The sequence below is a fragment of the Cygnus olor genome, chromosome 27, assembly GCF_009769625.2.
Source record: "Cygnus olor isolate bCygOlo1 chromosome 27, bCygOlo1.pri.v2, whole genome shotgun sequence".
Lineage (NCBI taxonomy): Eukaryota > Metazoa > Chordata > Aves > Anseriformes > Anatidae > Cygnus > Cygnus olor.
Genome location: NC_049195.1, coordinates 1,210,243 through 1,236,477, shown reverse-complemented (window position 1 = coordinate 1,236,477; position 26,235 = coordinate 1,210,243). Strand labels below are relative to the sequence as shown.

At 71.0% G+C, this 26,235-nt stretch overlaps 4 protein-coding genes across 9 annotated transcripts; 3 read left to right on the top strand and 1 right to left on the bottom strand.

Annotated features, from left to right (window-relative positions):
- The first annotated feature begins 157 nt into the window (after window positions 1–157).
- On the top strand, window positions 158–4,507 carry FAM178B (family with sequence similarity 178 member B). 2 transcript variants are annotated; one of them, XM_040538549.1, is made up of 15 exons: window positions 158–579; window positions 1,183–1,541; window positions 1,635–1,696; window positions 1,776–1,874; window positions 1,991–2,140; window positions 2,251–2,356; window positions 2,430–2,499; window positions 2,599–2,719; window positions 2,792–2,882; window positions 3,049–3,225; window positions 3,306–3,403; window positions 3,708–3,792; window positions 3,877–3,969; window positions 4,088–4,165; window positions 4,263–4,507. In XM_040538549.1, exons 1-15 carry the CDS (start codon window positions 309–311, stop codon window positions 4,401–4,403), a joined length of 2,001 nt encoding a protein of 666 aa, XP_040394483.1. In that variant the 5' UTR covers window positions 158–308; the 3' UTR covers window positions 4,404–4,507. The 2 variants fall into 2 exon arrangements, with proteins under 2 accessions (XP_040394483.1, XP_040394482.1); XM_040538548.1 differs by having other exon boundaries at window positions 1,183–1,696.
- Window positions 4,508–5,114: 607 nt separating this feature from the next.
- On the top strand, window positions 5,115–13,875 carry SEMA4C (semaphorin 4C). 4 transcript variants are annotated; one of them, XM_040538473.1, is made up of 15 exons: window positions 5,115–5,143; window positions 7,228–7,356; window positions 8,771–8,919; window positions 9,018–9,080; window positions 9,191–9,289; window positions 9,886–9,982; window positions 10,064–10,180; window positions 10,250–10,401; window positions 10,499–10,674; window positions 10,756–10,900; window positions 10,981–11,203; window positions 11,284–11,399; window positions 11,478–11,635; window positions 11,710–11,780; window positions 11,929–13,875. In XM_040538473.1, exons 2-15 carry the CDS (start codon window positions 7,248–7,250, stop codon window positions 12,753–12,755), a joined length of 2,502 nt encoding a protein of 833 aa, XP_040394407.1. In that variant the 5' UTR covers window positions 5,115–5,143; window positions 7,228–7,247; the 3' UTR covers window positions 12,756–13,875. The 4 variants fall into 4 exon arrangements, with proteins under 4 accessions (XP_040394407.1, XP_040394406.1, XP_040394408.1 ...); XM_040538472.1 differs by having other exon boundaries at window positions 5,124–5,143; window positions 7,225–7,356; XM_040538474.1 differs by lacking the exon at window positions 5,115–5,143 and adding an exon at window positions 6,822–6,899.
- Window positions 13,876–14,582: 707 nt separating this feature from the next.
- ANKRD39 (ankyrin repeat domain 39) lies at window positions 14,583–16,135 on the top strand. 2 transcript variants are annotated; one of them, XM_040538444.1, is made up of 4 exons: window positions 14,583–14,772; window positions 14,909–15,012; window positions 15,632–15,835; window positions 15,907–16,135. In XM_040538444.1, exons 1-4 carry the CDS (start codon window positions 14,598–14,600, stop codon window positions 16,042–16,044), a joined length of 621 nt encoding a protein of 206 aa, XP_040394378.1. In that variant the 5' UTR covers window positions 14,583–14,597; the 3' UTR covers window positions 16,045–16,135. The 2 variants fall into 2 exon arrangements, with proteins under 2 accessions (XP_040394378.1, XP_040394377.1); XM_040538443.1 differs by having other exon boundaries at window positions 14,608–14,772; window positions 15,952–16,135.
- A 1,834-nt stretch (window positions 16,136–17,969) lies between these two features.
- CNNM4 (cyclin and CBS domain divalent metal cation transport mediator 4) lies at window positions 17,970–26,130 on the bottom strand. The gene is made up of 7 exons (XM_040538442.1): window positions 24,735–26,130; window positions 21,542–21,685; window positions 21,316–21,453; window positions 20,477–20,646; window positions 20,207–20,306; window positions 18,743–18,918; window positions 17,970–18,659 (listed from the first exon to the last, which is right to left on the bottom strand). Exons 1-7 carry the CDS (start codon window positions 25,996–25,998, stop codon window positions 18,465–18,467), a joined length of 2,187 nt encoding a protein of 728 aa, XP_040394376.1. The 5' UTR covers window positions 25,999–26,130; the 3' UTR covers window positions 17,970–18,464.
- Window positions 26,131–26,235: the final 105 nt, after the last annotated feature.

Genomic DNA, 26,235 nt, shown 5'->3' with positions numbered 1-26,235 from the left:
GGCCTCGCTGATTGGCTGCGAGCTCCAGGAGGCGTGCCCGCCTCTGGGGACTACCCGCTCCTCCCCCTGAGAGCCGACGCCGATTGGCTCATCCGCGCCACCCCCCACCCCCCCCGCTCCCCCGTTGGCCGCCCCGCGCGGCGCCGTTGGCCGTTAACCCCCCTCCGCGGGGAGGAGGAGCCGCGGCGAGGGCCGGCCGCCTCCCATTGGCCCTCCGCGGCGCAAGCCCCGCCTTTTCCTCACAGCCCCGCCCCCTCCGCCGCCATTTTGAAGCCACCCCCGAGGGGGGGGCCCTGCCCGGCCCCAACATGGCGCCGGGGGGCCGGCGCCGGCGGCGGGGGCCGGCGGCGGCGCTGCGCTGGTACCAGATCCCGCTGTCCTCCGCCCGCGTGCCGCGCTCCGGCCTCTTCAGCTACGGCTTCCAGGCCAGCCTGCGCTCCTACCAGCAGCTGCGCGCTCAAAAGCGCCTGCGCGTGGGCCGCCCCGTGGCCCCGCCGCCCCCCGGGCTGCTGGCGCCCTGGCCGCCGCCGCCGTCACCGCCCGGCCTGCGGCGGGCACCGGGCGCGCCTGGGGGGACAGGTGAGGGGGGCACGGCGACGGGCACGGGGGCCAGGGTGGCCGGTGGCACTGGTGTTGTCCCCGGTGTTGTCCCCAAGGTGGGCACGGGGCGGCTGGTCACCCCAGTGCCAGCCCCAGCGTCATCCCCGGTGAGGGCACGGGGCGCTGGGGTGGCCGGTGAGCCTGGTGTCACCCCCGGTGTCACCCCCAGGATGGGCACGTGGCACCAGGGTGGCTGGTGACCCAAGTGTTGTCCCCTGTGTTGTCCCCGGGATGGGCACGGGGCAGCCGGTGACCCTGGTGTTCTCCCTGTTGTCGTCCCCACTGCGGTCCCTGGGATGGGCACAGGGCACCAGAGCGGCCAGCGACCCCAGCGTCATCCCCGGGATGGGCAGGGGGTGGCCGGTGTCGTCCCCAGTGTTGTCCCCGGGGCGCGCACAGGGCGCCAGGGTGGCTGCTGACCCCAGCGTCATCCCCAGGGTGGGCATGGGGCTGCTGGTGACCCCGGTGTCGTTCCCAGTGTCATCCTCGGGCTGGGCACGGGGCGTTGCTGTGGCTGGTGCCCCCGGTGCTGTCCCCGGTGCCCCAAGCGGCCCCGTGCTGACCCCCACGTTGTCCCAGCAGCCCCGCGGCGCCCCAAGGAGCCTCCCAGCACCCAGAGGGGGCTGAGCAGGGGACGGCAGCCACCCGGCCCTGCTCGGCCCCATGACGAGCAGCGGGACGCGGCACCGCGCCGGGAGGAACCGGGACGTTCCCAGCACAGCCCGGTGCTGCTGGGGGTGGCCGCGGCGAGCCCCGGGGCTGACAGCAGCCGTGGGCAGCACACCACGGCCAGGAGAGCACCACAGGAAGCAGGGGATGCAGCAGGGGACGCGACGACAGGACGGGAGTCCCCCAGGGATGGCGAGGACGACCTGATCCCGCTGCGGGAGCTGCTGCTGTTGGGCAGCGCGCCCCCGAGCCCCGCAGAGCCCCGCGGGCAGGTCGGTCCTTGCCCCGTGGTGCTGAGCCCTCGGCGGGTGCCCGGGGACGTCCTGCCCGGCCCCGGTGCCAAGGTGTTGCCCCTCTGTGCCCAGACCCCGCCGCCGTGCCCGGAGCCGCTCGCCAACAGCCTGGAGGCGCTGCTGCGGGAGAAGAGGTGAGGCCCCCCCCGCGGGCACGGGGACGGGATCCCCGGCGAGACCTCACCCCGCCTGCCCTCACCGCCCCTGTGCCAGGGAGCAGCGCCTCGCACCCGCGCTGCCACGGGTGCCCGTGGACGACGGCAGCCTGCAGGAGCCCCCGGGCGACACTGCGCAGCTCCCGGAGGAGCACGGGTACGGCTGCGAGCCGGCGGGCGCCCTTCCTCGGTGGGGGGGGGGGGGGGGGGGGGGGGCTGCGTGTCCCCGCTGCCCCCCCGCAGCGCCGTGGTGGCTGTGCCCTCCCGCCGCAGGCTCCTCCTGGCGCTTTTCACCGTGGAGCCGCGGCTCATCCCCGCCACGCACCCCGGGGAGCCCGTCTTCTGCGCCCGCCCGCTGCCGCCGCCCGCCCTCGACGCCCGCGGGCTGCGGCCTCGCAGCGTCCTGGAGGGGCAGTTCCTGTGGTGAGAGGCTGCCGGGGGGACACGGGGACAAGGGGATGCGGGGACCGGGGGGCACGGGGACAGGGGGACGCGGGCAGGGTGCTGCTCACCCCTTGTCTTGGCTCTCCCAGTGCTTCGCCCGCCGGCCGGGGGGCGTTTGTCCGCGACGGGCTCCTCAGCCTGCTGTACCGCTCCGGCACCGCCTGCCCGCCGCCCGTCCTGCGCTGGCTCTTCCAGGTGAGCCTCCGCAGCTGGGGGGGCCCCGTCCCCGCGTGGGGGCCCCCCCTTGACCCCCTCCTCGCTTTGGCAGCTGATGAGCCTGCGGCCGGACACGACCAACGCCTTCCAGGCGCTGTGGGAGATCTGGCTGAGCGCCGGCGGTGAGCGCGGGGCGGGCGCGGGGCTGCCTGGCCGGGGTGCCCGCCGTAACCCCCCCCGGGCGTGCTCCCCGCCCGCTGTCACCGTCCCCTTGTCCCCAGGCGAGCCCTGGTGCCCCACGCTGCAGGACATCGGGCAGGCCTTCGCTCGCCTGGGCGCCGACCTGGGCGCCCTGCGCCGCCGGCACCTGCTGCCCCCTGAGCTGTGCCCCGCTGTCGGGAGGTGAGCCCCAAATCAGAACACGCACCCCTGGCTGGCACCGCCCCCTGCGCCAACCCCTGCTGCTCCCTCCAGGACCCCGGATCCATCCTGCTGCCCGGGACAGGCTCGCCTCGATGCCACCGGCACGCTGGCCTTGGTGACGCAGCTCGGGGACATCTGCAAGGTGGGAGCCAGCCCCGTCCCGCGGCCACCGCACCCTCGTTACCGCCCTCCCGCTAATTGGGCGACGCCAGCTCCCGGAGGGGCGCCCGCTGGGGCTGCCGCCGCCCTGCCCCTGCCCCGTTGGGGACGTCGGAGCCACCCCGGTGACCCGCCGCCTTCCCCTTCAGTTCCTGGAGCTGTGCGTGGCCGCCCAGCCGCGCCGCTACCAGGACCGTGCCCGCCGGCAGCTGGTCGCGCTGCTCTGCTTCCTCGGCCTCGACCGGGCGCTGCGCAGCCAGCCGCTGCCCGACCTGCGGCACCTCCTGCTCTGCCTGCTCGAGGGCATCGCGGACTGGCAGGGGCAGGTACCGGGGGGTGCTCGGCCACCCCGCGCCCCGCCGGGAGCCCCGCTGCCGCTCAGCACCCCCCTGCCCACTCCCCGCAGCTGCCCGCGCTCTGCCTGTCCCTGTGCCGGCTCTCTCAGCACCACCACAACCTGCTGGCCCTCGTGGGGCTGCTGCCGGATGTCACCGGCAGGGGCAGGTACGTCCCCAGCTGGCCCCTGCCCCCCCGCGCCGAGGGGACACGGGGAGCCCGGCGGGAGCTGGCAGGGCCCCGCGGGCTCCGTGCCACGCCGCGCGGGCTGGGCCGCGTCTCGCTCTAATTCCTTTATTCCAGCCGGTTGCGCAGGCACAAAGCGGGCAGGAACCGGCTGCCGGCGCCGCCGCCCCTCGCCACGGGCACCCGGAGGGCACCGGGGTGACGCCGGCGCTGCGGGGACATCGCGGCTCTGGCAGCGGGGACGGTGGCACGCGCCCCGTCCTCACGCTCTTCGCCCTCTCCCCAGGGAGCTCCGCAGGCGTCTGAGCCTTTGTGTCATGGCCCGGCTGCTGGGGGAGCCGCCGGGCACCGTGCTGCCCCTCGGGGCGGAGGTGGGCGAAGCCTCCCCCCCCCCCGTGTCCTCCTTGGGGGCGGCGGTGTCCCCAAGTGTCCCCTGACCCCCGCTTTCCCCGCAGCTCCCGGCGCTGAGCCGGCTCCTGGAGCTGTCCCGGCCGGACGCGCTGCAGTGCCTGCTGCCCGACGGGCACCCCGAGGACTCCGAGCAGGAGGTGGGCGCCCCCCCCCCCCTCGCCTGGGGCCAACGGGGTGACCTGGGGGGGAGCGGAGGGTTGGGGACACCGCGGAGGTGCCACCACCTGCCTGCGCCCCCCCGCCCCATCCCCGCAGGCCTGCTACCTGAGCCACAGCCTCCTGCGCCTCGCCGACGCCGTGGTGGGCAGCGAGCGGCCGCCGGGTGAGCAGCGGGTGAGTGCCAGCCCCCCGGGGGGGGGGGGGGGCGGCGGGGAGGGCGCCGGGGTCCCCCCCGGTGTCCCTGACTCCCCCCCCCGGCGTGTCCCCGCAGGGCCACCTGGAGCGTCTGTGTGCGCAGCTGGACCGGCACTTCGGCACGGGGCTGCGCGAGGGCTCGGGGCTCCTCGTGCGCACCCAGCTCAAGGGCCTGGCCGCCCTCCTCTACGTCAAGTGGCAGGAGCTGCTGGACTAGCTGGGGGGGGGCGCGCCGAGACCCCCCTGGGGTGCTCGGGGTGGGGGCGCAGCCCCCCGGGGTGCCCCCCACCCAATAAACCACCCCCCGACGCATTGACCCCCGGTGCCGCCTCCATCCTGCGCGGGCAAATTATGGGGATGGAGGGGTCCTGGGGGTTGGGGGGGTCTGGGGGGGTTGTTGGGGTCCATGGGGGGGGGCTGGAGGGTTGGGGTAGGGGTGTCCCCCCGGGGTGCCCCCCACCCAATAAACCACCCCCCGACGCATCGACCCCCGGTGCCGCCTCCATCCTGTGCAGGGGCAGCGGGCGAATTATGGGGCCGGGGGAGTCCCGGGGGGGGGGGTCCTGGGGGTTGGGGGGGTCCATGGGGGGGGGTTGGGGGGTGCATGGGGTAGGGCTGGGGGGTTTGGGGGGGGGTCGGGGTGGGGGGGTCCCCCCGGGGATGTCCCCCCGGGCCGCGCCGTGCTACCGGGGGGTGTGTGAGGAGGGAGGCGGGGGGGGGGGTCCCGCTGTTCTTCCCGGTGCCTGCCCCGCTCGGACCGACCCGAGCCCCCCCCCGCCCCTCAGGCCCGGTGAACGCGGCTGTGACGTCAGGGGGCGGGGCCGAGCGGAGCCGCGCGGCGCGCTCCCGCCGCCGCCGCCCCGAGCCTTCGCCGCCGCCGCCGCCTCCTCCTCCTCCTCCTCCCCCCGCCGCCGCCCCCCCCCCCCCCCGGGCCGCCCGCCCCCGCCGCGCCCCGAGGTGAGTGCCCCCCCCCTCCCCGCCCCCCTCTCCCCCCTCCCCCCCCCCCCCCGCCGCCCCCGGTTGCCCCCGCCCCGCCCCGGTATTGTTGTGGCGGAGCCGCGGGGGCGGGGGGAGGAGGGGGAGGCGCTTTGTTCCGCCCGGTACCGGGGGTCGGCACCGGCTCTGCGACCCCCCCCCCTCCCTTCTCTCCCCTCTTTCTCCCCCCGGTGCCGTCGGTACCGGCCCCCGCCCCCCGCCCCGATCCCTCGGTGTCGTCGTCCCCCCCCCCCCGTCCCCGGTACCGGCACCCCCGGCCCCGGTGCTGGCGGCGGGGCCCCCCCCGCGGGGGCAGGGGGGGCGGGGGGCTCAGCCCCACGGGTGGGACCCCCGGGATGGCACCGCTGGGACCCCCCCCGCGGGTGTCCTGAGCCTGCAGCGGGGGGACGGGGGGACCGGGACCGGGACCGCAGCACCCTGACAATGCCCGCGGCACCCCCGTGGCGTCCCTGGCACCCCAACCCTGCCCGTGGCACCCCGACTGTGCCCGTGGCACCCTGACCCTCCTCTTGGCCCTGGGGCTGTGCCTGTTGCACCCTGACCATGCCCACAGCACCCCGGTTGTGCCCGTGGCACCCTGGTTGTGCCCGTGGCACCCTGACCCTGCTCTCGGCCCTGGGGCTGTGCCCACGGCACCCCAACCATACCCGTGGCACCCCGACCGTGCCCGTGGCACCCTGGTTGTGCCCGTGGCACCCTGACCCTGCTCTCGGCCCTGGGGCTGTGCCTGTTGCACACCAACCGTGCCCGTGACACCCTGACTGTGCCCATGGCACCCCGATTGTGCCCGTGACACCCAAAACGTGCCCATGGCACCCTGGCTTTGCCCGTGGCACCCTGACCCTGCTCTTGGCCCTGGGGCTGTGCCTGTGGCACCCTGACTGTGCCTGTGACACCCCAACCATGACCACGGCACCCCGATCGTGCCTGTGACACCCCAACGGTGCCCGTGGCACCTTAATCGTGCCCTTGGCACCCCAACCGTGCCCATGGCACCCTGGTTTTGCCTGTGGCACCCTGACCCTGCTCTTGGCTCTGGGGCTATGCCCGTGGCACTCTGACCATACCCATGACGCCCCAGCCGTACCCATAGCACCCTGACCATAGCCGTGACACCCCGACCGTACCCATAGCACCCCGACCATGCCCCTGACACCCCAACCATGCCCGTGACACCCCACCCGTGCCCGTGACACCCCAACCATGCCCACAGCACCCCACCTGTGCCCCTGACACCCCGACCGTGCCCGCACCGTGGGCAGCACGGGGCGCCCCCACCTCCCGCTTCCCCCCTTCCCAGCTGCCATGGGAAGCCCGTCCGGGGCGTCCCCCGTTCCCACGCCCGTGGGGGGCCCCTTCCCGGCCCCCCACCCTCCCGGAAACCCTTCCCCAGCCCCCCCGCTTCCTGCTTCCCCCCCGGCCGGGCAGAACAATTCCCGGCCGCCCGCTCGCTCGCCCGGCCGCATCCTGCCCCGCCGGGCGGGGGGCAGCGGGGGCACCCCTGGGGTGCTGGGGTTGGTGGGGGGGGGGGGGGGGGGGACACGGGACGGGCGGTGAGGCTGTCCCGGGGGGGGGGGGGAGGAAGAGGAAGGGCCCGTTTCCTCCTGCGCGGCCCCCCCGGACCCGCCTGGATGCGTCAGGGCGGGAAGTGGCCGGAGGAGTGACCGCGGGGACGGAGCGGGTGGGGGGCACCGCCGGCTGCACCCCCCCCATCAGGGTAGGGAGCCACTTGGGGGGCACCCCGACACCGGCAGGGTGTGTGGGGGGGGTCTCTGCCACGGGGACAGATTGAGCCTGGAGGGGCCGGACGCCCAAAGGGGTCGCGGGGAGGCTCGGAGCGCTGCGCCTCCCCCCCCCAGGACCCCGACCCCACGCCTCGTGTCCCCCCACCCTGTCCCGCGTGGGGTGCCCCGGCCTCGTGACGCGCGGCCCTCAATGCCTGCCTTGTCCCTGTGCCGCCCGCGTGACGCCGCCACCGCCGTGGGTGACGCCCTGTAACCCTGACCAGGGCTGGGTGTCCCCCCCCCTCCCTTCCCCAAAAGCAGGCCACCCCCCTGCCGGCGCCATGGCCCCCTGCTTGCTGCTGGCCCTCGCCTCGCTGCTGGCACTCGTCCCCAGCGCCGCCCCGGGGTCCTCGTGGAGCGCCGTGCCCCGAAAAACCGTCCCCTACGCGGGTGAGTACCGTAACCCCCCCTCCGGATGGGTCCCCAGCCCTTTGTCCTGTCCCCACGCCCCGCCATCGCCCTGGGTCCCCGTCCCTTTGTCTGTCTCCTGTCGTCACCCCGGTCCCCGTCCCTCTGCCATGCCCCGTGTCCTCATCTCCGGGCCGTGCCAGCGCCTGAGGTGCCATCCCTTCGCCGTGCCAGCACCCTGTGCCCCCTTGTCCCTGCGCTGTGCCAGCACCCCGTGTCCCCCATCTGTGCCGCGTGCTGGGTCCCTGTCCCCGTGCCATGGCAGCACCGGTGTCCCCGTCCCTTTGCCGTGCCCCGTGTTCTTGTCCCTGTGCTGTGCCAACACCCGGAGACCCCCAGCCGTTTGCTGTGCCAGTGTCCTATGTCCCTGTCCCTTTGCCACGTCCCTTGTCTCCATCCTCGTGCTGTGCCAGCACCCCATGTCCCCTTTCCGTGCCCCATTGCACCATCCCCGTGCCCTGTGTCCCCTATTCCTGTGCCATGCCAGTGCCCCATGTCCCTGTGCCCGTGACCCCTGTCCCTTTCCCCTGCCAGTGTCCCCATGCCGTATCCCATGTCCGTGTACCAGACCCCGTCCCTCTGTCACGCTGCTGTCCCTGTTCCTTGCTCTGTGTCCCTGTACTGTCCCCAAGACCCCTGTCCCCATGCTGTGCACCGTGTCCCTGTGCCGTGCCCCACGTCCCTGTGCTGTGCCCATGCCCCAGACCCCTGTCCCTTTGCCGTGCCGGTGTCCCCGTTCCATGCCCCGTGCTCATACCCAAGACCCCCATCCCTGTGCCCCATGTCCCCGTGCCCCAGACCCCCCCATCCCTTTCCTGTGCCATTGTCCCTGTGCTCTGCCCGTACCCAAGCCCCTGTCCCTGGGCCCTGTCCCCTGTACCTTGCCCAAGCCCCCTGTCCCCATGCCGTGCCCCCTGTCCCTATACTGTGCCCCCCACCCCCGTGCCATGCCCCCCGTCCCTGTGCTGTGCCCCAGAGCCCCACCAGTGCCCCTGTCCCTTGTCCCCGTCCCTTGTCCCCGTCCCCGTGCCGTGCCAGCCCCGCGGCCCCGTCGCCGCCCGGGGCCCTGGTGCCTGCCCTGTCAATGGGGCCTTTCTGCGGGCTCGGCCGGGCCTGGGGGCGGGCAGGGGGGGCTCGGGGGGGAGGGGGGCACGGGGTCTCGCCAAAGGCCGCTGTGTTCCCCGGCGCCGCCAGCGCCTGCTCCGGTGACAAAGAGCCCTTTGTGCGCGGGGGGCCGGGGGGCTTCCGGCGGGGGCCGCGGGTGCCCCGGGGTGCCAGCGGTGCCCACCCGTGGCTTGGGGGTGGGGACGGCCGCGGGGACGGCGGTGGCCTTGCCCCGATGTCCCCGCGGTGTGCGTGTCACCATCCCGCCCCCCCCCCCCCCCATGTCCCGCAGAGCTGAAGGACGCGGCCAAGCGCTTCTCGCAGGGGGGGGTCTCGCACTACCTGACGCTGACGCTGGACGAGGCCGAGGCGCTGCTCTACGTGGGCGCCCGCGAGGCCGTCTTCGCCCTGGCCACCGGCACCGTGGAGCTGAAGGCGGCGGTGAGGCCCCGGGGGCGAAGGGGGGGGGGGAAGGGGATTTTTTTTGGAGGGGGGAGCAGTGGGGCGAACCCTCCTGCTGACCCCTTTTCTCCCCCCAGATCTCCTGGGAGGCCCCCGTGGAGAAGAAAGCCGAGTGCATCCAGAAGGGGAAAAACAACCAGGTTGGGGGGCGCGGAGGTGGCTATGGGGGGGGCGTGGGGCACCCCCCCCAGTTTGCGTGCTCCCCTCCCCCCCCCCTTCGCCGTTAACCGCGTGTTTCCCACCCCCCCAGACCGACTGCTTCAACTACGTGCGCTTCCTGCAGAGCTACAACAGCTCCCACCTGTACGCCTGCGGCACCTACGCCTTCCAGCCCAAGTGCACCTACATCGTGAGTACGGCCGCCCCCCACCCCGCCGCGAGCCCCGAGGGACCCCCCCAAAAACCCGGCCGCATCCAGCGCTGCTCCCCCTGGTGGGAGCCTCGGCCCCGGGGGGCCTCTGTGTTAGGCGGTGGGTTCCAGGGCAGCTCCCTCTGGTGCTGGAGCTTTGTTTGGGGGGGGTCCCCGTGTCTGGGAGGGTCTTCTGGGGGGTTGTCCCTGTGCCCAGGAACATCATTTGGGGGTGTCCCTGTGTCCAAGAGCATCATTTGGGGGGTGTCCTTGTATCGAGGAACATCATTTGGGGCGGGTCCCTGTGTCCAGGAGCACCATTTGGGGGTGTCCTTGTATCCAGGAGCATCATTTGGGGGTGTCCCTGTGTCCAGGAGCATCATTTGGGGGTGTCCCTATCCCCAGGAGCATCAGTCCAAGGCTGTCCCTGTCCCCAGGAGCACTATTCAGTGTCCCTGTTCCAGGAAGGTCATCCAGGGGTGTCCCTGTCCCCAGGGGGGTCACCCGGGGGTGTCCCCGTGCCCTGGGGCTGGTTGGGCGTGGGGGGGGATGTGACCTGGGGAGGGGGTTTGGGCCCCCAATCCTGTGCCCCGCAGGAGCTGTCCGGCTTCACCCTGGACCAAGTGGCTTTCGAGGATGGCAAGGGCAAGTGCCCGTACGACCCCACCAAGGGACACACCGGCCTCATCGTGGGTAGGTGGCACCGTGGGGCACCCCCAGTCCCCTCTGCGGCCTCGGGGGTGCCCACCCTGCCCCTAACCCCCCCCCTTGCAGACGGCGAGCTGTACTCGGCCACCTTCAACAACTTCCTGGGCACGGAGCCCGTCATCCTCCGCAACCTGGGCCCGCACTACTCCATGAAGACGGAGTACCTCACCTCCTGGCTCAACGGTAGACTGGGCTCACGGGAAGGGCGTGGGCCCCCTCGCCTGCTGCTACCCGTCTCTTTTTACCCCGCAGAGCCCCACTTCGTGGCCTCGGCGTACGTGCAGGAGAGCGCAGCCAGCAGCACCGGGGACGACGACAAGGTTTACTTCTTCTTCAGCGAGCGGGCGGTGGAGTACGACTGCTACGCGGAGCAGGTGGTGGCCCGCGTGGCGCGGGTCTGCAAGGTACGGGGGGCGTCCCCCGTGCGGGATGCGGTCCTGGCGTGGCTTGGTGCAGCTGGTGAAGGCGCCGGTGCTGCCCTCACGCCCGCTCGGTGCCCAGGGGGATGTCGGCGGTGCACGCACGCTGCAGAAGAAGTGGACGACCTTCCTCAAGGCTCGCCTGGTGTGCTCGGCGCCCGAGCAGCAGCTCCACTTCAACCGCCTCCAGGCCGTCTTCACCCTGCCCGGGGCCGACTGGCAGGACACGACGTTTTTTGGGGTCTTCCAGGCCCGCTGGTGAGCGCATGGGAAGCGGCCCCTCGGCCCCCAGGGGGTTCCCTGTGGTCGGTGCCCCCCAAACCTTCACTGTCCCTGCAGGGGGGACGTGGACGTCTCGGCTATCTGCCGGTACCACATCCTGGAGGTGAAGAAGGCATTCGAGGGGCCCTACAAGGAGTACCGGGAGCAGGCGCAGAAGTGGGGCCGGTACTCGGACGAGGTGCCGAGCCCCCGTCCCGGGGCGGTGAGTGCTGGGGGGGCACGGGGCCGTGGCAGAGGGAGGCACGGGGCTGGCCGTGCGCTGACGGCGCCCTCTGTCCCCAGTGCATCACCGACTGGCACCGCCAGAACGGCTTCGCCAGCTCCCTCGAGCTGCCCGACAACACCCTCAACTTCGCCAAGAAGCACCCGCTGATGGACGAGCCCATCCTGCCCCACCGCGGGCGCCCGCTGCTGCTCAAGAAGGACGCCAACTTCACCCAGCTGGTGGTGGACCGGGTGACGGGGCTGGACGGCACCATCTACGAGGTGCTCTTCATCGGCACAGGTACCTGCCGGGCGGCCGGGGGGGATGCAGGGGGGGCTGCCGGTGTGGGGACGCCCCTCACCTCCTGCCACGGCCCGCAGGTGACGGCTGGGTGCACAAGGCGCTGAACCTGGGCGCTCACGTCCACCTGGTCGAGGAGCTGCAGGTTTTCGAGCCAGCGCAGCCCGTGGAGAGCCTGGTCCTGGCCGGTCGGAAGGTGAGCGGTGCCGCGGGAAGGGGCTGGTGGCCGTGGCGTCGCGCGGTGTCGCCTCACCGCCTGTCCCTGCCCTCGCAGAAGCTGCTCTTCGCCGGCTCGCGCTTCCAGGTGGCCCAGCTGCCGCTGGCCGACTGCAGCCGCTACCAGTCCTGCACGGACTGCGTCCTCGCCCGGGACCCCTACTGCGCCTGGAGCCGCAACGCCAGCCTCTGCGTCCGCACCGAGGGCCTCAACGGGTAAGGGGGTGCCCGCGGGACTCCCAGCCATGGTGCGGGGCCCCCCTCACCTCCGCTGCCATCTCCTCCTGCAGGTCCCAGCTGGTCCAGGACGTGCTGAGCTCCGACACCCGCGCCTGCACCCTGCCGCAGGTGGCCAAGCAAGGTGAGACCCCGTGCTGCGTGGAGCTGGGACGTTGGGGACATGTCACGGGGGTGGCAGGGCGTGCGGCGAGGCCTTGGCACGGGAGGTGACACAGCAGGGACACCCCCTGTGCTGTGCATCCCCCTCCTGACTCACCCCTCTCCCCCAGGGCCCATCATCCCCAAAAACGTGACGGTGGTGGCGGGCACCGACCTGGTGCTGACGTGCCGCCTGGGCTCCAACCTGGCGCAGGCGCTGTGGACCTTCGAGGGGCGAGCGCTGGTGGCCGAGCAGGCGCTGGTGCTGCACGACGCCCGCCTGCGGGCGCTGGTGGTGCCGGGGGCCGGGGCGCAGCACAGCGGCACGTACCGCTGCTATTCGGAGGAGCAGGGCGCCCGGCTGGGCAGCGAGGTGTACCGGGTGGCGGTGCTGGCCGGCCCGGGGATGCCGCTGGAGACGCGGGCGCCGTTGGAGAGCCTGGGGCTGGTGTGGGTGGTGGCGGTGTGCCTGGGCGCCCTGTGCCTGGTGCTGGTGCTGGTGGTGTTCTCGCTCTGGCGGCGGCTGCGGGAGGAGCTGGGCAAAGGCGCCAAGGCCATCGAGAGCACCCTGGTATACCCCATCGAGCTGCCCAAGGAGCCCCCCAGCCCGCGCTTCGTGCCCAGCGCCGCCTCCGACTCGGACGAGAAGCTCTGGGACCCGGCCAGCTACTACTACTCGGACGGCTCGCTCAAGATCGTGCCGGGCCACGCCGTCTGCCGCAACGGCGGCCCCCCCGGCACCACCTCACCGCCCAGCGCCATCCCCGGGCAGCCCCTCCACTCGCCCACCCGCATCCACCTGGGTCCCCTGCGCGGTTCCTCCTCCAACGGCTACATCCGCCTGGCGCTGGGCGCTGAGGAGCGGCCGCCCTGCGCCGACCTGGCCGAGGAGCTGCGGCGGAAGCTGCAGCAGCGCCAGCCCCTGCCCGACTCCAACCCCGAGGAGTCGTCGGTCTGAGCCGCCACCGCGCAGCCGCACCTACCTCAGGGCCCGGCACCCGCCGCCAGGACGCCGGCACTCGCCGCGGGGACCACCGCCCCGGTGCCAGCACCCGCCTTGGGGCTGCAGCACGGGGAACCGGCACCCGGCTCGGGGCTGCGGCATCGGCACCCACCTGGGCACCGCGTCCTGCCTGCCTTGGGTGACGCAGCTGGGGCTCTTCTGTCACCGTGTCACCACGTCCGCCTTCGGTACTGCGTCCCGGGCGCTGCGTCTGGCTTTGGGGACCGTGACCCGCCTTGGGGACCGTGACCCGGGCGCCGGGACAAGGCTTGGGGACCGCGTCCCAGGCATTGGGACAGGGCTTTGGGACCGCGACCCGCCTTGGGGACCGTGTCCTGGGCCTTAGGACAGGGCTTGGGGTCTATGTCCTAGGCACTGGGACAAGACTTGGGGACTGTGACCCGTTTTGGGAACCATGTCCCGGGCCCTGGAACAGGGCTTGGGGACCACGACCATCCTTGGGGACCGTGTCCTAGGCACCGGGACAGGGCTTGGGGACTACGACCCGCCTTGGGGACCGTGTCCTGGGCCCTAGGACAGGGCTTGGGGACTGTGTCCTAGGCACTGGGACAAGACTTGGGGACCGTGACCTGTTTTGGGGACCGTGTCCCGGGCCCTGGAACAGGGCTTGGGGACCAAGACTGGCCTTGGGGACCGTGTTCTAGGCACTGGGACAAGGCTTGAGGACCGTGTCCCAGGCCCTGGAACCTGCTTGGGGCCCCGTAACTTACAACGGGGGCCACGTCCCGGGCCTTGGGACCAGCCTTGGGGACCGTGCCCCGCCTTGGGGACCGTGCCCTGTGCCCCATGTCACCCCCCGGGCCCCGTGTCCCGCCGCGGGCCCCTTTCGGCCGCCTCCACAAGGACTTTTCGGGTTTTTTTCCTTCCTGAGAACTTTTCTAAGCGCCCCCGCCCGGGGGGGCCCGGCTGTAAATACCCCCCCCCGCCTGCTGCCCCCTGCACGCCGCCCGCCTGGGCCCCTTTTGTATAACCCCCCCCCCAGTGTAATTTATTTGTTACCGAAATATATTTATTTGCTGTAAATACGTGAGTATTTTTATATTAATAATAAAAAGGAGGAAAAAAAAATAACAGAAGCGGGGCTGCGTCCGGTGCTGGGGGGGGGGGGATGTGCGGGTCCCCCCTCCCCCCCGGGTGCTGAGCTCATGGAAAACGGCGGCGCTCGGGGCTATAAAAGGGCATCGCGGCGCCGTTCCCAGGCCGGGGGGGGCCCGGCCGCCCCCCGGGGCCTGCGGCTGCCCGGGGCTGGCCCCGCGCCCGGTGCCCCCCCGGTAGGGACCCCATGGGGGGGGACGGGGGGGGTCCCCGGGGGGGCCCTGCCGGGAAGTAGGGAGAGGGCCGGAAGCGGCAGCCGGGGTCCCGGCGGGGCCTGGGAGCTGGGCCCGGAGCCAGGCGGCGGCCCTGGGGCCGTGGGAAGCGGGGACGGGACGGGGGCACCGGGGGGGGGCACCGGGGGCGGGGGCGGGCGGGGGGAGAGGGGGCGCCCCCTGGCGGAGGGGGTGGGGGGAGCGCGCATGCGCTGTGGCGCTTGGGTGACTTCGGAACTACACGGGTGTCGTCGGAACCATTCGGGCCTCTTCGGAACCACCCGATTATCGGTCGGCTCCCTTCGGCTCTGCTGGGCTACCTTCGGAACTACTCGGGTACCTTCGGAATCACTCGGGTGCCGTTCGGGTACCTTCGGAACTACTCGGGTCCCTTCGGCCCCGCTCGGGTTCCTCTCGGCTCCTTTCGGCCCCACTCGGGTCTCACTCGGATCCCTTCGGCCCCACTCGGATGCCTCTCGGCTCCTTTCGGCCGCACTCGGCCCCCCCCCTCCGCCCCCTCTCGCCCCCCGCCCCGCCCCGGCCGATGGCGGCGGGCCGCCGTTCCCCCCCGGGGCCGTGCTGCCCGCCGCGGGCGGCGGTGCCGAGCGTGCACCAGAGCCTGCCCGAGATGGACTTCGAGCGGGGTCCGCGGCCGGGCCGGGCCGGGCGGGGGCGGTGCCGGTGCCGCGCTGCTGGGGGGGAGGGTCCGGTAGCGGTCGGCGCGGGGCCCGGTGCCCGGTGCCGGTGCCCCCGGTCTGAGCCCGCTGCCGCTGCCCGCAGGGATCTGGGCGGCGGCGCGGGACGGGGACGAGCCGCGGGTGCTGCAGCTGCTGGAGCGCCGCGGGGAGCCCAGCGAGACCGACCTGGCGGGGTACACGGCCCTGGTACGGGGCGGGGGGGGCACCGGGGACCGGGGGGAGGAACCGGGGGGGCACCGGGGACCGGGCGGGTGGAGGAACTGGGGGGGCACTGGGTACTAGGGGGAAACCGGGGGGGGCACCGGGAATCTGGGGGGGGACAGCGGGTACCGGGGGGGAGGCACTGGGGAGGCACAGAGTAGAGAGGGGGGGAACCGGGGGGGCACCGGGTACCGGGGGGGGAACCGGAGGAGAACCGGATACCGGGGGGGGAGGAACTCGGGGGGCACCGGGTACTGGGGGGAAACTGGGGGGGCACCGGGTATCTGGGGGGGGACACCAAATATGGGGGGGGGGAACCGGGTGGGCACCGGGTACCGGGCTGGGGAGAACCAGGAAGGCACCAGGTACTGGGGAGGAAATAGGGGGGGCACCGGGTACCGGGGAAGGGAACGGGGGGGGGGCACTGGCTACCGGGAGAGGACGGGGGGGGCACCGGGTACCAGGGGGGTAGCGGGTACTGGTGAGGGGGGGGTGGGAACCGGCAGGGCACCGGATACCGGGGCTGACCAGATGGGCATCGGGTACCGGGGTAGCACTGGGTACCGGGGGGAGAACCCGCTCACCCGCCCCGTTGCCCCCCCAGCACTACGCCAGCCGTAACGGGCACCTGGGGGTCTGCCGCCTGCTGCTGCAGCGCGGCGCCCGCTGCGACGCCCGCACGCCCGGGGGCGCCACCGCCCTGCACCGCGCCTGCTACTGCGGCCACCTCGCCGTGGTCCGGCTCCTGCTGGCCCACGGCGCCGACCCCGCCGCCGCCGACGGGGACGGCCGCACCGGGCTGCACAAGGTGGGCGATGAGGCGGGGACCCGGCCGCGGTGCTGCCGCGGCGCCACGCGTGACGGTGGTGTCGCCCGCAGGCGGCCGAGCGCGGCCACCGGGACGTCTGCGCCCTGCTCCTGCAGCTTGACCCGGCGCTGGCGGCAGCCCGCGACGCCAGGGGACGGCGGCCCTGCGACACGGCGGACCCTGCGGTCCGGGACCTGCTGGATGGCTGAGGGGGACACGGTGAGGCCGGCGCGGACGGGGGGACCCGCAGGGCTCTGTGCCTGCTGGAAAAAAAAACAAAACGAGGTCCTGGCACCAAAACCCGGCTCTGCTTTTCTGTCCCCTGCGCACGGTGTGGATGTGGACACGGGGTCACCGCACGGAGAGCATCGGTACCGAGACGTGGTGAGGACAGGGGGACGGGGCTGTCCCCAAACGGGAGCAGCGAGGCCGGGGCTGCACCCCAGGGACCTGGGAGGGGACCTGGGAGGGGACACGGCCCGGTCCCAATCCACCCGCTGGGGACTTGCAAGGCGCTACGAGCAGGGGGTGGCACCTCCTTTGGTGAGCTGCTGGGACAGAAGCGCGTGCCCCTGCCCCTCCAGCAACCTTTTATCGCCTCCAAAACCCAAATGCTGGGACAAAAAAAAAGAAAAAAAAAGCTTCTGTGTCCCTGCTCACACCCCAGCTGGCTTTGGGGCGGATCCAGCCACAGGCCTGCGAGTGCCCGCGCGATGTGGTCGGGGCGCTACGAGGAGCTGCAGGTCCTGCAGTTGTGGCTTGGGGCGGACGGAGGGCCAGGAGTCGCCAAAGAGCAGCTTTGCACCCCAAAAAAAGGCCAGGTGCTGCCCTGCACCCGCGGGGCGCTGCGCCGTGCTCGCCTGCAGGCGGTGGGGGCCAAGCAGAGGCTGTTGGGTGAAGCTCCAGCAGGCGGCTTGGGGCAGGCAGAAGGGACAGCCCGCGGTCCGGGTGCCAAGGGACAGCCCCGGCGAGCGTCCCAGCGGGCGGAGGGGGCGCTGGGCAGGATGCTGAGGGGACGGGTGGGGGTGATCGGCCACCCGCTGCCCGCGGGGCCGTACCTGTAGGGGAAGGGTGACGTGGCTGGCGGTGCCGGCAGAGCTCTGGGGCGAAGCATTTCTCATCAAACCCGGCCGGGGCAGCGTGGCGAGGCCACCTCAGAGCCGCAGGCTCTGGGCCACCTGTCCCCGCGCTCTGTCACCTCCCAGTACAGAAGCGCCCCCGCAAATGGCGCTGGAACCTCCTGGGCATCGGTTTGCGGCCGGCACCTCTCGTCCTGTCGCTGGGCACAGCTGAAAAGAGACCGGCTCCATCCTCTGGACACCCTCCCCTCAAATATTTGTACACCTTGATGAGGTCTCCGGGGGAGGATCGCCGCCTCACCCTGCTGCCAGCACCCTTCCAATGTCCCCCAGGATCCTGCTGGCACTCCCCGAGGGCGAAGCGAACGGGCAGCGCGGGAGCTCTCAGCCTCCGTCCCCACCTCAAAGCACGCAAGAGGCCGACAATACAGATATAGAGATTTTTTTATTACCCAATCGGCAAAAATAAAATAAAATTCCAGAGTCGCTTCCACAACCTGGGGGGGAGGCTGCAACAGCGGCACCGGCCCCTGCGGGGCCTCCGGGCCCGGCCTCCCCCTCCCCAAAATATACAAATCAAACCCGATGCGAAAAATAAATACAGATTCTCGGGGGGGAAGGGTTGCATAGAGGAAGATTTAATAAAAAAAGTTTTTTTTTTTTTAATTTCCATCATGATTTATTATTATTATTATTATTATTACTTCTAGCATCTCCCCGCAGAAGAACCTAGGACCTGATAGTCGCGACACGATTAACAAAAATAATTAACCTTCTCCCAATAACTTACAGCGGTCACCCAGGGGACTTGTGCTTTTCGGGGGGGGGGGTGGGGGGGGAGCCCCGGCGGTGAGGGGGGGGGGGTCCCGGCTGGCGATTTTGGAGAAGCTCCTTGGGAGGAGGCGGAGGGGAGCCCCCCCCGCCCATACTTTGGTCACTAGCTGTGTGCCGGATCCTGCCCCCCCGAGCCCCCCACCCCGGGGCCGCGGCACTCCCTGAGTCACCCCCCCCGCCCCGTTCCACCTCCGCTTTATTTATGTTTTATTTTTTTGGGGGGGGGGGTCTCCCGGCCGTCCTCAGCGCCCCCGCTGGAGGCAGGGGGGGCTGGTGGCGGAGCCAAGCCCCTCGCCGTGGCCTCGGGCCCGGTGCGGTTCTCCGGGAGGAGGCCCCGGAGCCGCTCGCGTCCGCCCGAAAACACCCCCGGGGGGAGGCCGTGGGGGGGGCCCGGCCCGCGGGACCTGAAGCTCCCTGAGCTGCACGCGAACGAACGCCCGCCGACCGCGGGGCCTCCGGCCTCCACTGCGCTGAAACCACGGAACCAGTCTCCAAAAAGCAGCAGCAGCAGCAAAACCGGGCTCCCTTCCGGCCCGCGCCGCGGGTGCCTCCGGCAAACACCGGGTGTGAAAGCGGCGACGGGCGCGTCCGTTCCCTCGGCGGCCGGCGCGGCGGACCCGTACCCGCTCCTTCGCCACCGGAGCGTTTCTGACCTGGGCAGGGTCCCCGCAGGGCGGCTGCGGGGGTCCCAACGCGTCCCTGGCCCGCGGCCGGGGTCAGATGGAGTTCTCCACGGGGCTGTGGTTGCTCCGGCGGCTCAGGCAGTTCCTCTCGTTCAGGAGGCTGGTGGTCTCGTCAGCGGGCTCCGGCTTCTCCGGCAGGTCGGGTTTGGGAGCGCTGCTGTCCGGGGACTGGGGACAACTGTCCATGCGGGAGGCGGTGAGGCCGTTCTGGTACTCCTGCCGCGTGATCTGCGGGGGGAATCGAAGAGGGATGGGGTGGAGGTCACGTCCCCCAGGAGGCCCCAGCCGCCCCCAGCCCCGCACAGCCTCACCTTGACGAACTGGAGGTCGGTGAGGGCGCGGACGCTGAAGTCGGCCACGTACGGGGCGCCGGCGTTGAGCTGGTTGTTGCTGCCGCTGACGGGGGACGAGACGGAGTCGGAGCGCTCGTGGTAGCTCAGGGAGGCCGAGCGGTTCAGGCTGCCCACGTGGGACGGGGAGCGGGTCTCTGCAGGGACGGGGGGCACGGGGTCAGCACCGCGGCACTGGGCAGGGTCCCAGTGGGTGACCGCGGTGCTGAGCCCCCGCTGACACTGCCCCGAGTCCCGTCCTGTAGGATCTGGGGACATGGAGCCAAGCACAGAGCGGTGGGACAGACGTGTCCCTGAGTGCTTGGTCCCTGCCTGTCACCTGCCAAAGGGTCCCCAACTGGAGCCTGGTCAGAGCCTCCAGTTCCCCCTGCTCTGGGGACAGCGGTCCCCTCGCCCAGGGGACAGCTCTGTCCTCAGCGGTGGGACCGAGCCCGAGGACGCCGTCCCTGCCCCACTGGATCTCTCCCCCTGCGTGGGGGTGAGGGGGGGGTGACGAGGACAGCGCGGTGACGTGCTCCGAAAGCCGGGGGTGCCCCAGGGACCGCGGGCAGCCTCGACATGAGGTGAGCTCACCCGCCTGGCCAGCGCTGGCTCCTCCATAAATAACCACAGAGGAGGCAGTCGGGGGAAATCGGGGTGAATGAGGGGAGCGCGGGGCCCTTGTGCCACTATGAGCGGGACCGGGTGCTCGGCTCTGCCCCCGCAGCCTGTTGCAGAGGCTGGTGGAGCCGCTTTTCCTCCTCCAGCAGCACCGGGATCCCAAGTTGAACGGTGAGGAGCCGGCCCAGCCCCAGGGGCAAAGCACCCGGCGCTGAGTTCATGTGGCTGGGGCGGGGGGGACGCCCGAAGGTGGGGGGTAACCCGGTCCCAGCAGGGTTTGGCACCATGTAGCCGTGCCGTTCACCTGTCAGCCTGGAAAAGGGTGACCCTTGCTTTGTGGGGCCAGGCTGGGACACGGACAGCACGACACACGCAGAGGACAACGTCAAGAGAGACTGGTGGGCAAAGGGGCAGCGCTGCACTGCCCCCCGCTGCTGGTGGGGATGGCAGAGGGCAAGACAGAGCAGGAGAAGCGCTGGTGACTCCACAGCACCAAGCAGAGCCCGGCACGGGCTGCCAGGGTCCACGTCTGGCTGCTCACAGAGCTCGGCAAGCGACACGAGGGCACCCCGAAACTGGGGCCACAGGGAGCGGATCGGCCTGCACGGTGCCAGCCCAGCACCGGGGTCCTGGCTCCAGCCTGGGCACAGCCCCTTGGCTCCGCTGCCAGGCACGCACAGGGCGCAGCGCCCCGAGGAGCAGCACCAGCCCCAGCATTGCCTGGGTGGAGCCAGCAGGGCTCGGAGCCTCCTCCAGCATCTCCTCTTCCCAACAGCAGCTCTAAAATGGGCAGGGGGCTCTGCCCACGCCATCGGGGACGCTTACCCGATACCGGAGGCGGGCTGATGGCCATCACCCCGTAGTAGGAGAAGGCTCCCGCTTCGAACTTCATGCACTCCTTGCCGGCCTCCACCTCCACCTTGCCCTGCAAGGCAGAGAGACGGCGTCAGGATCCGCACGCCGCGTCCCGCGGCGCTGGGCTGGGTGGAAGGAGGCTCCCTGCAGCCTCCCTGGGGTGACGGTTCCCTCCCGGGGACCCCACGCGTGGCCGGTGACACCACCCCGCTCCCAGCCAGCGAGGAGGAGCAGCGGTACCTGCAGGATGAGGATGAAGTAGTCGGCTGACTTGTTCTTGGTGTAGAGGAAATGGCGTGGGGACTTCTTGTTCTCCTCGTCAAACTTCAGCTCCTGGATGACGTCCGAGTACTTGAGCAGCCGCAGCAGGATCTTCTCCGAGATGAAGTTGGGCGTGAAGAGCGTCACCTCTGCGGGCGAGACGGGACGGGGTCAGAGCTGCCGGGGCTCCCTGTCCTTGTCCCGTCCCCTCGGACAGAGGTGCTGGGGGATGCAGGGGGACCCCAGGCCCCACTGACACCTCCCTGGGCCCCCAGGTCTGGCACCTCCACCAGCTCCAGAGGGAGAGCACTGAGGTCCCCACTCTGTGGGATACGGCTGGCAAGTGCCAGCACACGGACAGGGACCTTCCTGCAGGGACAGGGACCTGCCAAGTGTCAGCGCTGCCATCCCTGAGCCCCATTCCTGTTCGTTTTGGGGGACGGGGTGGGAGGACAGTTCGATCTCATGGTCACAGCCCCCTCCTCACCATCTCCTGCCAAATCCCTGGCTCCTGCTTGAATGCAGGGACCGCTGTGCCCCCACTTCCCCACCCCTGGGATCCTCCAGGCAGGACAAGGCCACCCGAGGGGCAGCGACAGCACCAACGCGGCCCAGCTGCGGGGACACGGTGCCAGGCAGGGCTCCCTGGCAGGCCACGGGGGGAAAACCCAGAGCAGCTGAGCTGGGGGCAGACTGCGGACAGGACGCTGACGCTCTTTAACTCCTCGATTACAGAGCAGCGGGAAGGGGACGGAGCCCTCGCGGTGCCCAGACGCGGCACCGCACCGAGCTGCGCGGAGCGGCCCCCAAAAACTCACCCGTGGAGAGGAAGCGGTGAGCGGCCAGCAGAAGCTGCGGGGACACCTTCACCTTCAGCTCGTTGACGGGGTCCTTGAAGGCCGAGAAGTCCCGCTTGTTCTTCTGGTTGCCCACCCGCTTCTTGCTGCGGTTGTCGGCTGCGGGGAGCACGGCGTTAGTGGGGGCGGGTGGCACCCGGGGGACCCTGGCACGCGACGGGGACGCGGGGCCGAGCCCCGGACCTACTGTAGGTGTCCGACTCGTCCAGGATCTCCGACTTGATGATCTCCTCGATGACGTCCTCCAGCGTCACCAGCCCCAGCACCTCGTAGAAGGGGTCTCCCTCGCCCTCGTTGTTCACCTTCTGCACGATGGCCAGGTGGGACTTCCCTGCGGACACACGGACGGACGCTCGACACGCGCCGGGCACCCCGATCCCACCGCCCTGGGGGGGTCCCGAGCAGCACAGGGGGGGAGAGGACCCTGCCACCAGGCCCAGCCCATCCCTCCGCAGCATCTGACCCCGGGCAGGGAACAATAAACACGTAGAAATTGAAATGAGCCCCTGGGCTGGACGCTCCTTCCTAATTTAATGACAGTAATTAAGGCCATAACAGCGGCGCCTGCTGGGCTCGGGACATCTCAGGGCGTGGGCTCAGCCAGGGGGGTCACAGGAGAGGGGACGGGTCCTAGAGGCACCGTCCCACGTCACCAGGGCCTGGGGACATCGGCACAGCTCCGTGTGAGCACCACGGGGTGACCGGCACAGCCACAGCTGCGTTTCCACCAGCAGCCACCACCTCCCTGGGTCTCCCTGGCCACGCTGTTCTAGCCCAGAGGGAACGCTCCGGACGCCTGGTGCTGCACGGGGCCAAAATATCCAGGGGGAAAGAGCCCAGAGCAGGGAAATGCTGCCTGTAGGGGACGTGTCCCCAGGAATCCTCCCCAGCCCTGACTTAGTAACTCCTCTCGTTCCCCGCGCGCAGGTTGCCTGGTTCTGGGTAAATCAGGCGTTGGCATCTCCCTGCCACGAGGCTCCGTTTCTCTTGCTTCAGCCAAAACCACACCAACAAAGCTCGCTGCCGGCCACCGCCTTCGGGAATTCCCTGCCCCGGGCACGAGGCTCGGCCCTGAAGGCCCTGAAATCCCCACACCGGTGGCCGGCCGCGCTCCGCACCCTGCGAGCCACCAGGACAGGCGCGTGCCCACCCGGCGCTGCCCTCCCCGACGCTCTCTGCTCTTTAATCTCAGAGCGGGGCGGCTGCAGGCGGCTCAGCGCCACGCTCCCACCCAGGAAAAGGCTAATTTTAGAGACGGGCACCGTGCGGCTCCCCGGTTCCTCCTCTGTCAGCCAAACACCCGCGGCTCGGGCGGCCCCGCTGCGACGAGGCGGCGAAAGCGGCGCTGAGGGGAGCCCGTGCCCGTTGTCGTCCCCGTCCTCGGCCGCGCCGACGGCCCGAGGGAGCGGCGAAAGGACGGCGGCACCGGCAGGGCCCAGCCCCGATGAGTCAGGCCGCGGTTCCTCCCCGCGGGCCAAGCGAGGACGAGAGCAAAGGGCGTGACGCCGGCGTGCCCGCGGTGGGGATGGGCCCCGCTCCTCATGTCAAGGCTCCCCAGCGCCACCACGGTCCCCACGTCGATGGGGACAGGCCGATTCCCAAAGGCCTCGCGCTCGCTGGCTGTGTAACCCAGTGAAAAGTCCACTTTTCCCCTTCCACAATGCGTGGTGCACAAGCAGCAGCCGCGGGGTTTCGGGGTGTTCACGGTGCCCACGGTGGGGAGCCAGGAGGGGACGGACAGCCCCAGACCCGGTGCTGTGAAGGGGTGACGTGTCCCGTCCCCACTCCGAGCTTCGTGCTGGGCTGGCACGGAGAGGATGAGAAGGACGGGAACGGGCGCTGGAGCTGCTGCAGGAGCCGTCACCCCGGTGCCAGCCTTGGGGACGCGTCCGTGGCACCAGGGGAGCCCCAGCGAGGACGATCAGGAGCGTGGCGGGTCGTTTTCCTCTCCTTATCCTTCCACTCAACCCGGGTCGAGATCAGCGGGACGAGGGCAGGGGCTGTCGGTTGGGCGGCACCCCCAGGGAACAGGAATTTTGGGGTGACCCCACAGAGGGCCCCCCAAATCCTCCCGCTCCTGAGCCAGCTATGAAAAGCAACATCACAGGACGTCGGCGGCTTTGGAATCAGAGCGGGAGCGCTTTAAATCCTTTAATAAGGATTCGTCAGAGGGAAAGCCGGCGCCAGCAGCGGCCGTAAGCCCAGCTCCAGCAGCACGGCTGCAGAATACGACCCCGCTCCCCTTCTGCTGGATTTTGGAAAAGGGGCCGGGGGTGGGAATCACGCTGCGGGGTGGGAATCCTGGCCCGGTGCGAGATGAACTGAGGCAAAAGCACCGGCCGAGAAGGCTTGTGGTAATCGGGGATAAAAAACAGAGGCTCGGAGGCGGTGAGATCCTGTCATGGTCACAACCACAGGTGACACCAAGTCGCAGCATGGTCCCCGTGCTGATGTTTTGGGGTGCGGGGGCAGCACGGCTGCAAAGGGAAGGCAGGAACCGAGCGTGCGGCCACCGAGCTCTTCCCTCAAGGATCGGCCTGGCCTGGACCTGCCAACTCCTGGCCCAAGCTGTAGCAGAGCTGCTGCAGGAGAAATTGGCAGATCCCCTAAATCCTGGTGTGTGGTGCTGGTGACTGCCCCAAGCCCCTAAAACGTCTCCAGTGTCACAAGGACAGGGCCAAGCACCCCCGGTGCGAGCAGAACGGGAGCCGGAGGAGCAGCGGGGTCACGGCGGCATCACCCCGCAGAGCTGCTCATCCTTGGCAGCAGGGTCCCTGCCTGGTCGGGCGTCCCCTTGTCCCCTCGCTGAGGGACACGGCGCCGTGCTGCTGCCAGCCCCTCCTGCCACCGGGCGCGCTCGGTTTTCGGGGCCAGCAGGAAGCGCAGGGCTCGGGGCCGTCCTACGCGGCAGGGCAGGGCCCTGAGGAGGGAGCGGAGCCGAGCAGGGAGCGGAGCCGAGCCGGGAGCGGAGCAATTTTCCAGCAGCGTTTCAAGGGCCTCCGGGGCCGATAATTAAAAACGAGGCGCAAGTAAACACTCTCAGAGCGCTTCTAGAGGCGGGCGCCGAGCAGAGATTGCTCTGCCTCCGCTGCCCTGGCGCCGTTACGGAGCGATCCCCGGAGGCGTCGGGCACCGAGACGGGGCCACTGCCTGTCCCCAGCGCCCTGGTGGGGGCTCCGCAGCCCCCTCGCCCCCTTAAAGCACCGAAAAAGCTCGCGGCCGCAGGGCAGCTCCGTCCCTGGAGAGCTGCCAGGGAGGCTCGGCCGCAGTTTTGCTTCCGGCATCGTGCAACCGGAGCTGGGCGAAAGCAAGCAGTGGCCCCGGGAAGCGCTCCCCCCCCCTCCCCGGGGCGTTTCGCCCCCCCGGCCCCGACCACTCACCCTTTTTGAACTCCTCCAGCATGGCGTCCAGCTTGGTGTCGTGGAAGACGACGTGGACGGGGTGGTTGTAGAACTTGGTGATGGTCTTGAGGGGCGTGCAGTCGTCAGGGTCGACAAAGGCCAGGTCCTTGATGTAGAGGATGTCCATGATGTTGGAGCGCTCGTCCTCGTAGACGGGGATGCGGGTGTAGCCGCTCTCCATGATCTCCGACATGGTGTTGAAGTCCAGGATGGCGTCGCTGTTGATCATAAAGCAGTTCTGCAGCGGGGTCATCACGTCCTCCACCGTCTTGGTGCGCAGCTCCAGGGCGCCCTGGATCATGTTGAGCTCCTCCCGCACCAGGTCGTTGTAGGGCTCCGTCACCTTCAGCATCTCCACCAGCTTCTCCCGGTTGTAGACGGTGCCGATCTCCTGGCCCAGGATGCAGTCCAGGAGCTTGCTGATGGGGTAGGAGAGGGGGAACGTCACCAGCATGAAGAACTTGGTGACCACGATGGTGTTGGCGCCCACGGCCAGCCCGTGGCGGGAGCAGAGCGCCTGGGGCACGATCTCCCCGAAGATGACGATGCCGATGGTGGAGGCCACCACGGCGCCGATGCCGGAGCCGATGAGGTCGTCGAGGAGGATGGTGAGCGTGGTGTTGACCAGCACGTTGCCCAGCAGCAGGGAGCACAGCAGGTAGTTCCCCTTGCGGCGGATGGGCTCGATCTTGCGCGCGTAGCGCTTCTCCTTGTCGGTGCCGCAGTTCTGCACGATGCGCAGCTCCATGGGGTCCAGCGCCATCAGCCCCAGGTTGAGCCCGCTGAACATCCCCGACAGCACCAGCAGCCCGCCGATCAGCGTGGCCTGCAGCCACAGCGGCAGCAGCGACTTCTTCTCCTCCAGCACCACCAGCTGCCCGTCGGGGCCCCGGTGAGGCAGCCACGGCTGCCCGGGCCGCCGCTGGCTGCACAGCACGTACGTCTTGGCCCGCTCGTCCTTGCGCAGCGGCTGCACGCGCACGCGGAGCAGCGCCGAGGTGCTGCGGGGCTCGGCGGGTCCGGGCCGCACCACCAGGTCCTGCGAGCGCTCGGGGCAGCTGCCGTTGGCGGCGGCCGAGGCGTTGGCGGCGGGGCGCAGCTCGGCGAAGGCCACCCGCTCGCCGGTGCGCGGGCCCAGCCCCAGCCCGTAGAGGCGCAGCAGCACCTCGCTGCCCTCCGTCACCCGGATCGGGCCCCGCGACGGAGCCGCCGCCGCCGGCTTCGTGCTCTCCTCCAGCCGCATGCCCAGGATCACGCTGTCCCCCGCCGCCGCCGCTACCGGGGAGCCGCCGCCGCCGCCGGGCAGCGCCAGCAGGAGCAGCAGCGGCGGCAGCAGCGGCGGCGGGGACGCGGGGCCTCGGCCGCCGCCGCCGCCGCCGCCTCCCGGGCCCGGGCCCGGGCCCGCTGCCAGGCTCCCCCCGCCGCAGCCGCCGCCGCCTCCCCGCCGCCGCCCGCCGCCCGGCGCCATGTTGGGGTCTCG

Bases quoted from the DNA above. Each gene is read 5' to 3' on its own strand.
- FAM178B (XM_040538548.1), top strand. From the start codon at position 309: ATGGCGCCGGGGGGCCGGCGCCGGCGGCGGGGGCCGGCGGCGGCGCTG. The intron at 3,793-3,876 runs GTGGGCGAAGCC...CTTTCCCCGCAG, and splicing joins TGCTGCCCCTCGGGGCGGAG to CTCCCGGCGCTGAGCCGGCT. The intron at 3,970-4,087 runs GTGGGCGCCCCC...CCATCCCCGCAG, and splicing joins CCGAGGACTCCGAGCAGGAG to GCCTGCTACCTGAGCCACAG.
- SEMA4C (XM_040538473.1), top strand. From the start codon at position 7,248: ATGGCCCCCTGCTTGCTGCTGGCCCTCGCCTCGCTGCTGGCACTCGTC. The intron at 7,357-8,770 runs GTGAGTACCGTA...CATGTCCCGCAG, and splicing joins AAAAACCGTCCCCTACGCGG to AGCTGAAGGACGCGGCCAAG. The intron at 10,675-10,755 runs GTGAGCGCATGG...CTGTCCCTGCAG, and splicing joins GGGGTCTTCCAGGCCCGCTG to GGGGGACGTGGACGTCTCGG.
- ANKRD39 (XM_040538444.1), top strand. From the start codon at position 14,598: ATGCCTCTCGGCTCCTTTCGGCCGCACTCGGCCCCCCCCCTCCGCCCC. The intron at 14,773-14,908 runs GTCCGCGGCCGG...CGCTGCCCGCAG, and splicing joins CGAGATGGACTTCGAGCGGG to GGATCTGGGCGGCGGCGCGG. The intron at 15,836-15,906 runs GTGGGCGATGAG...TGTCGCCCGCAG, and splicing joins GCCGCACCGGGCTGCACAAG to GCGGCCGAGCGCGGCCACCG.
- CNNM4 (XM_040538442.1), bottom strand. From the start codon at position 25,998: ATGCGGCTGGAGGAGAGCACGAAGCCGGCGGCGGCGGCTCCGTCGCGG. The intron at 18,919-20,206 runs GTAAGCGTCCCC...CCGTCCCTGCAG, and splicing joins CAGCCCGCCTCCGGTATCGG to AGACCCGCTCCCCGTCCCAC. The intron at 18,660-18,742 runs GTGAGGCTGTGC...TTCCCCCCGCAG, and splicing joins CCGACCTCCAGTTCGTCAAG to ATCACGCGGCAGGAGTACCA.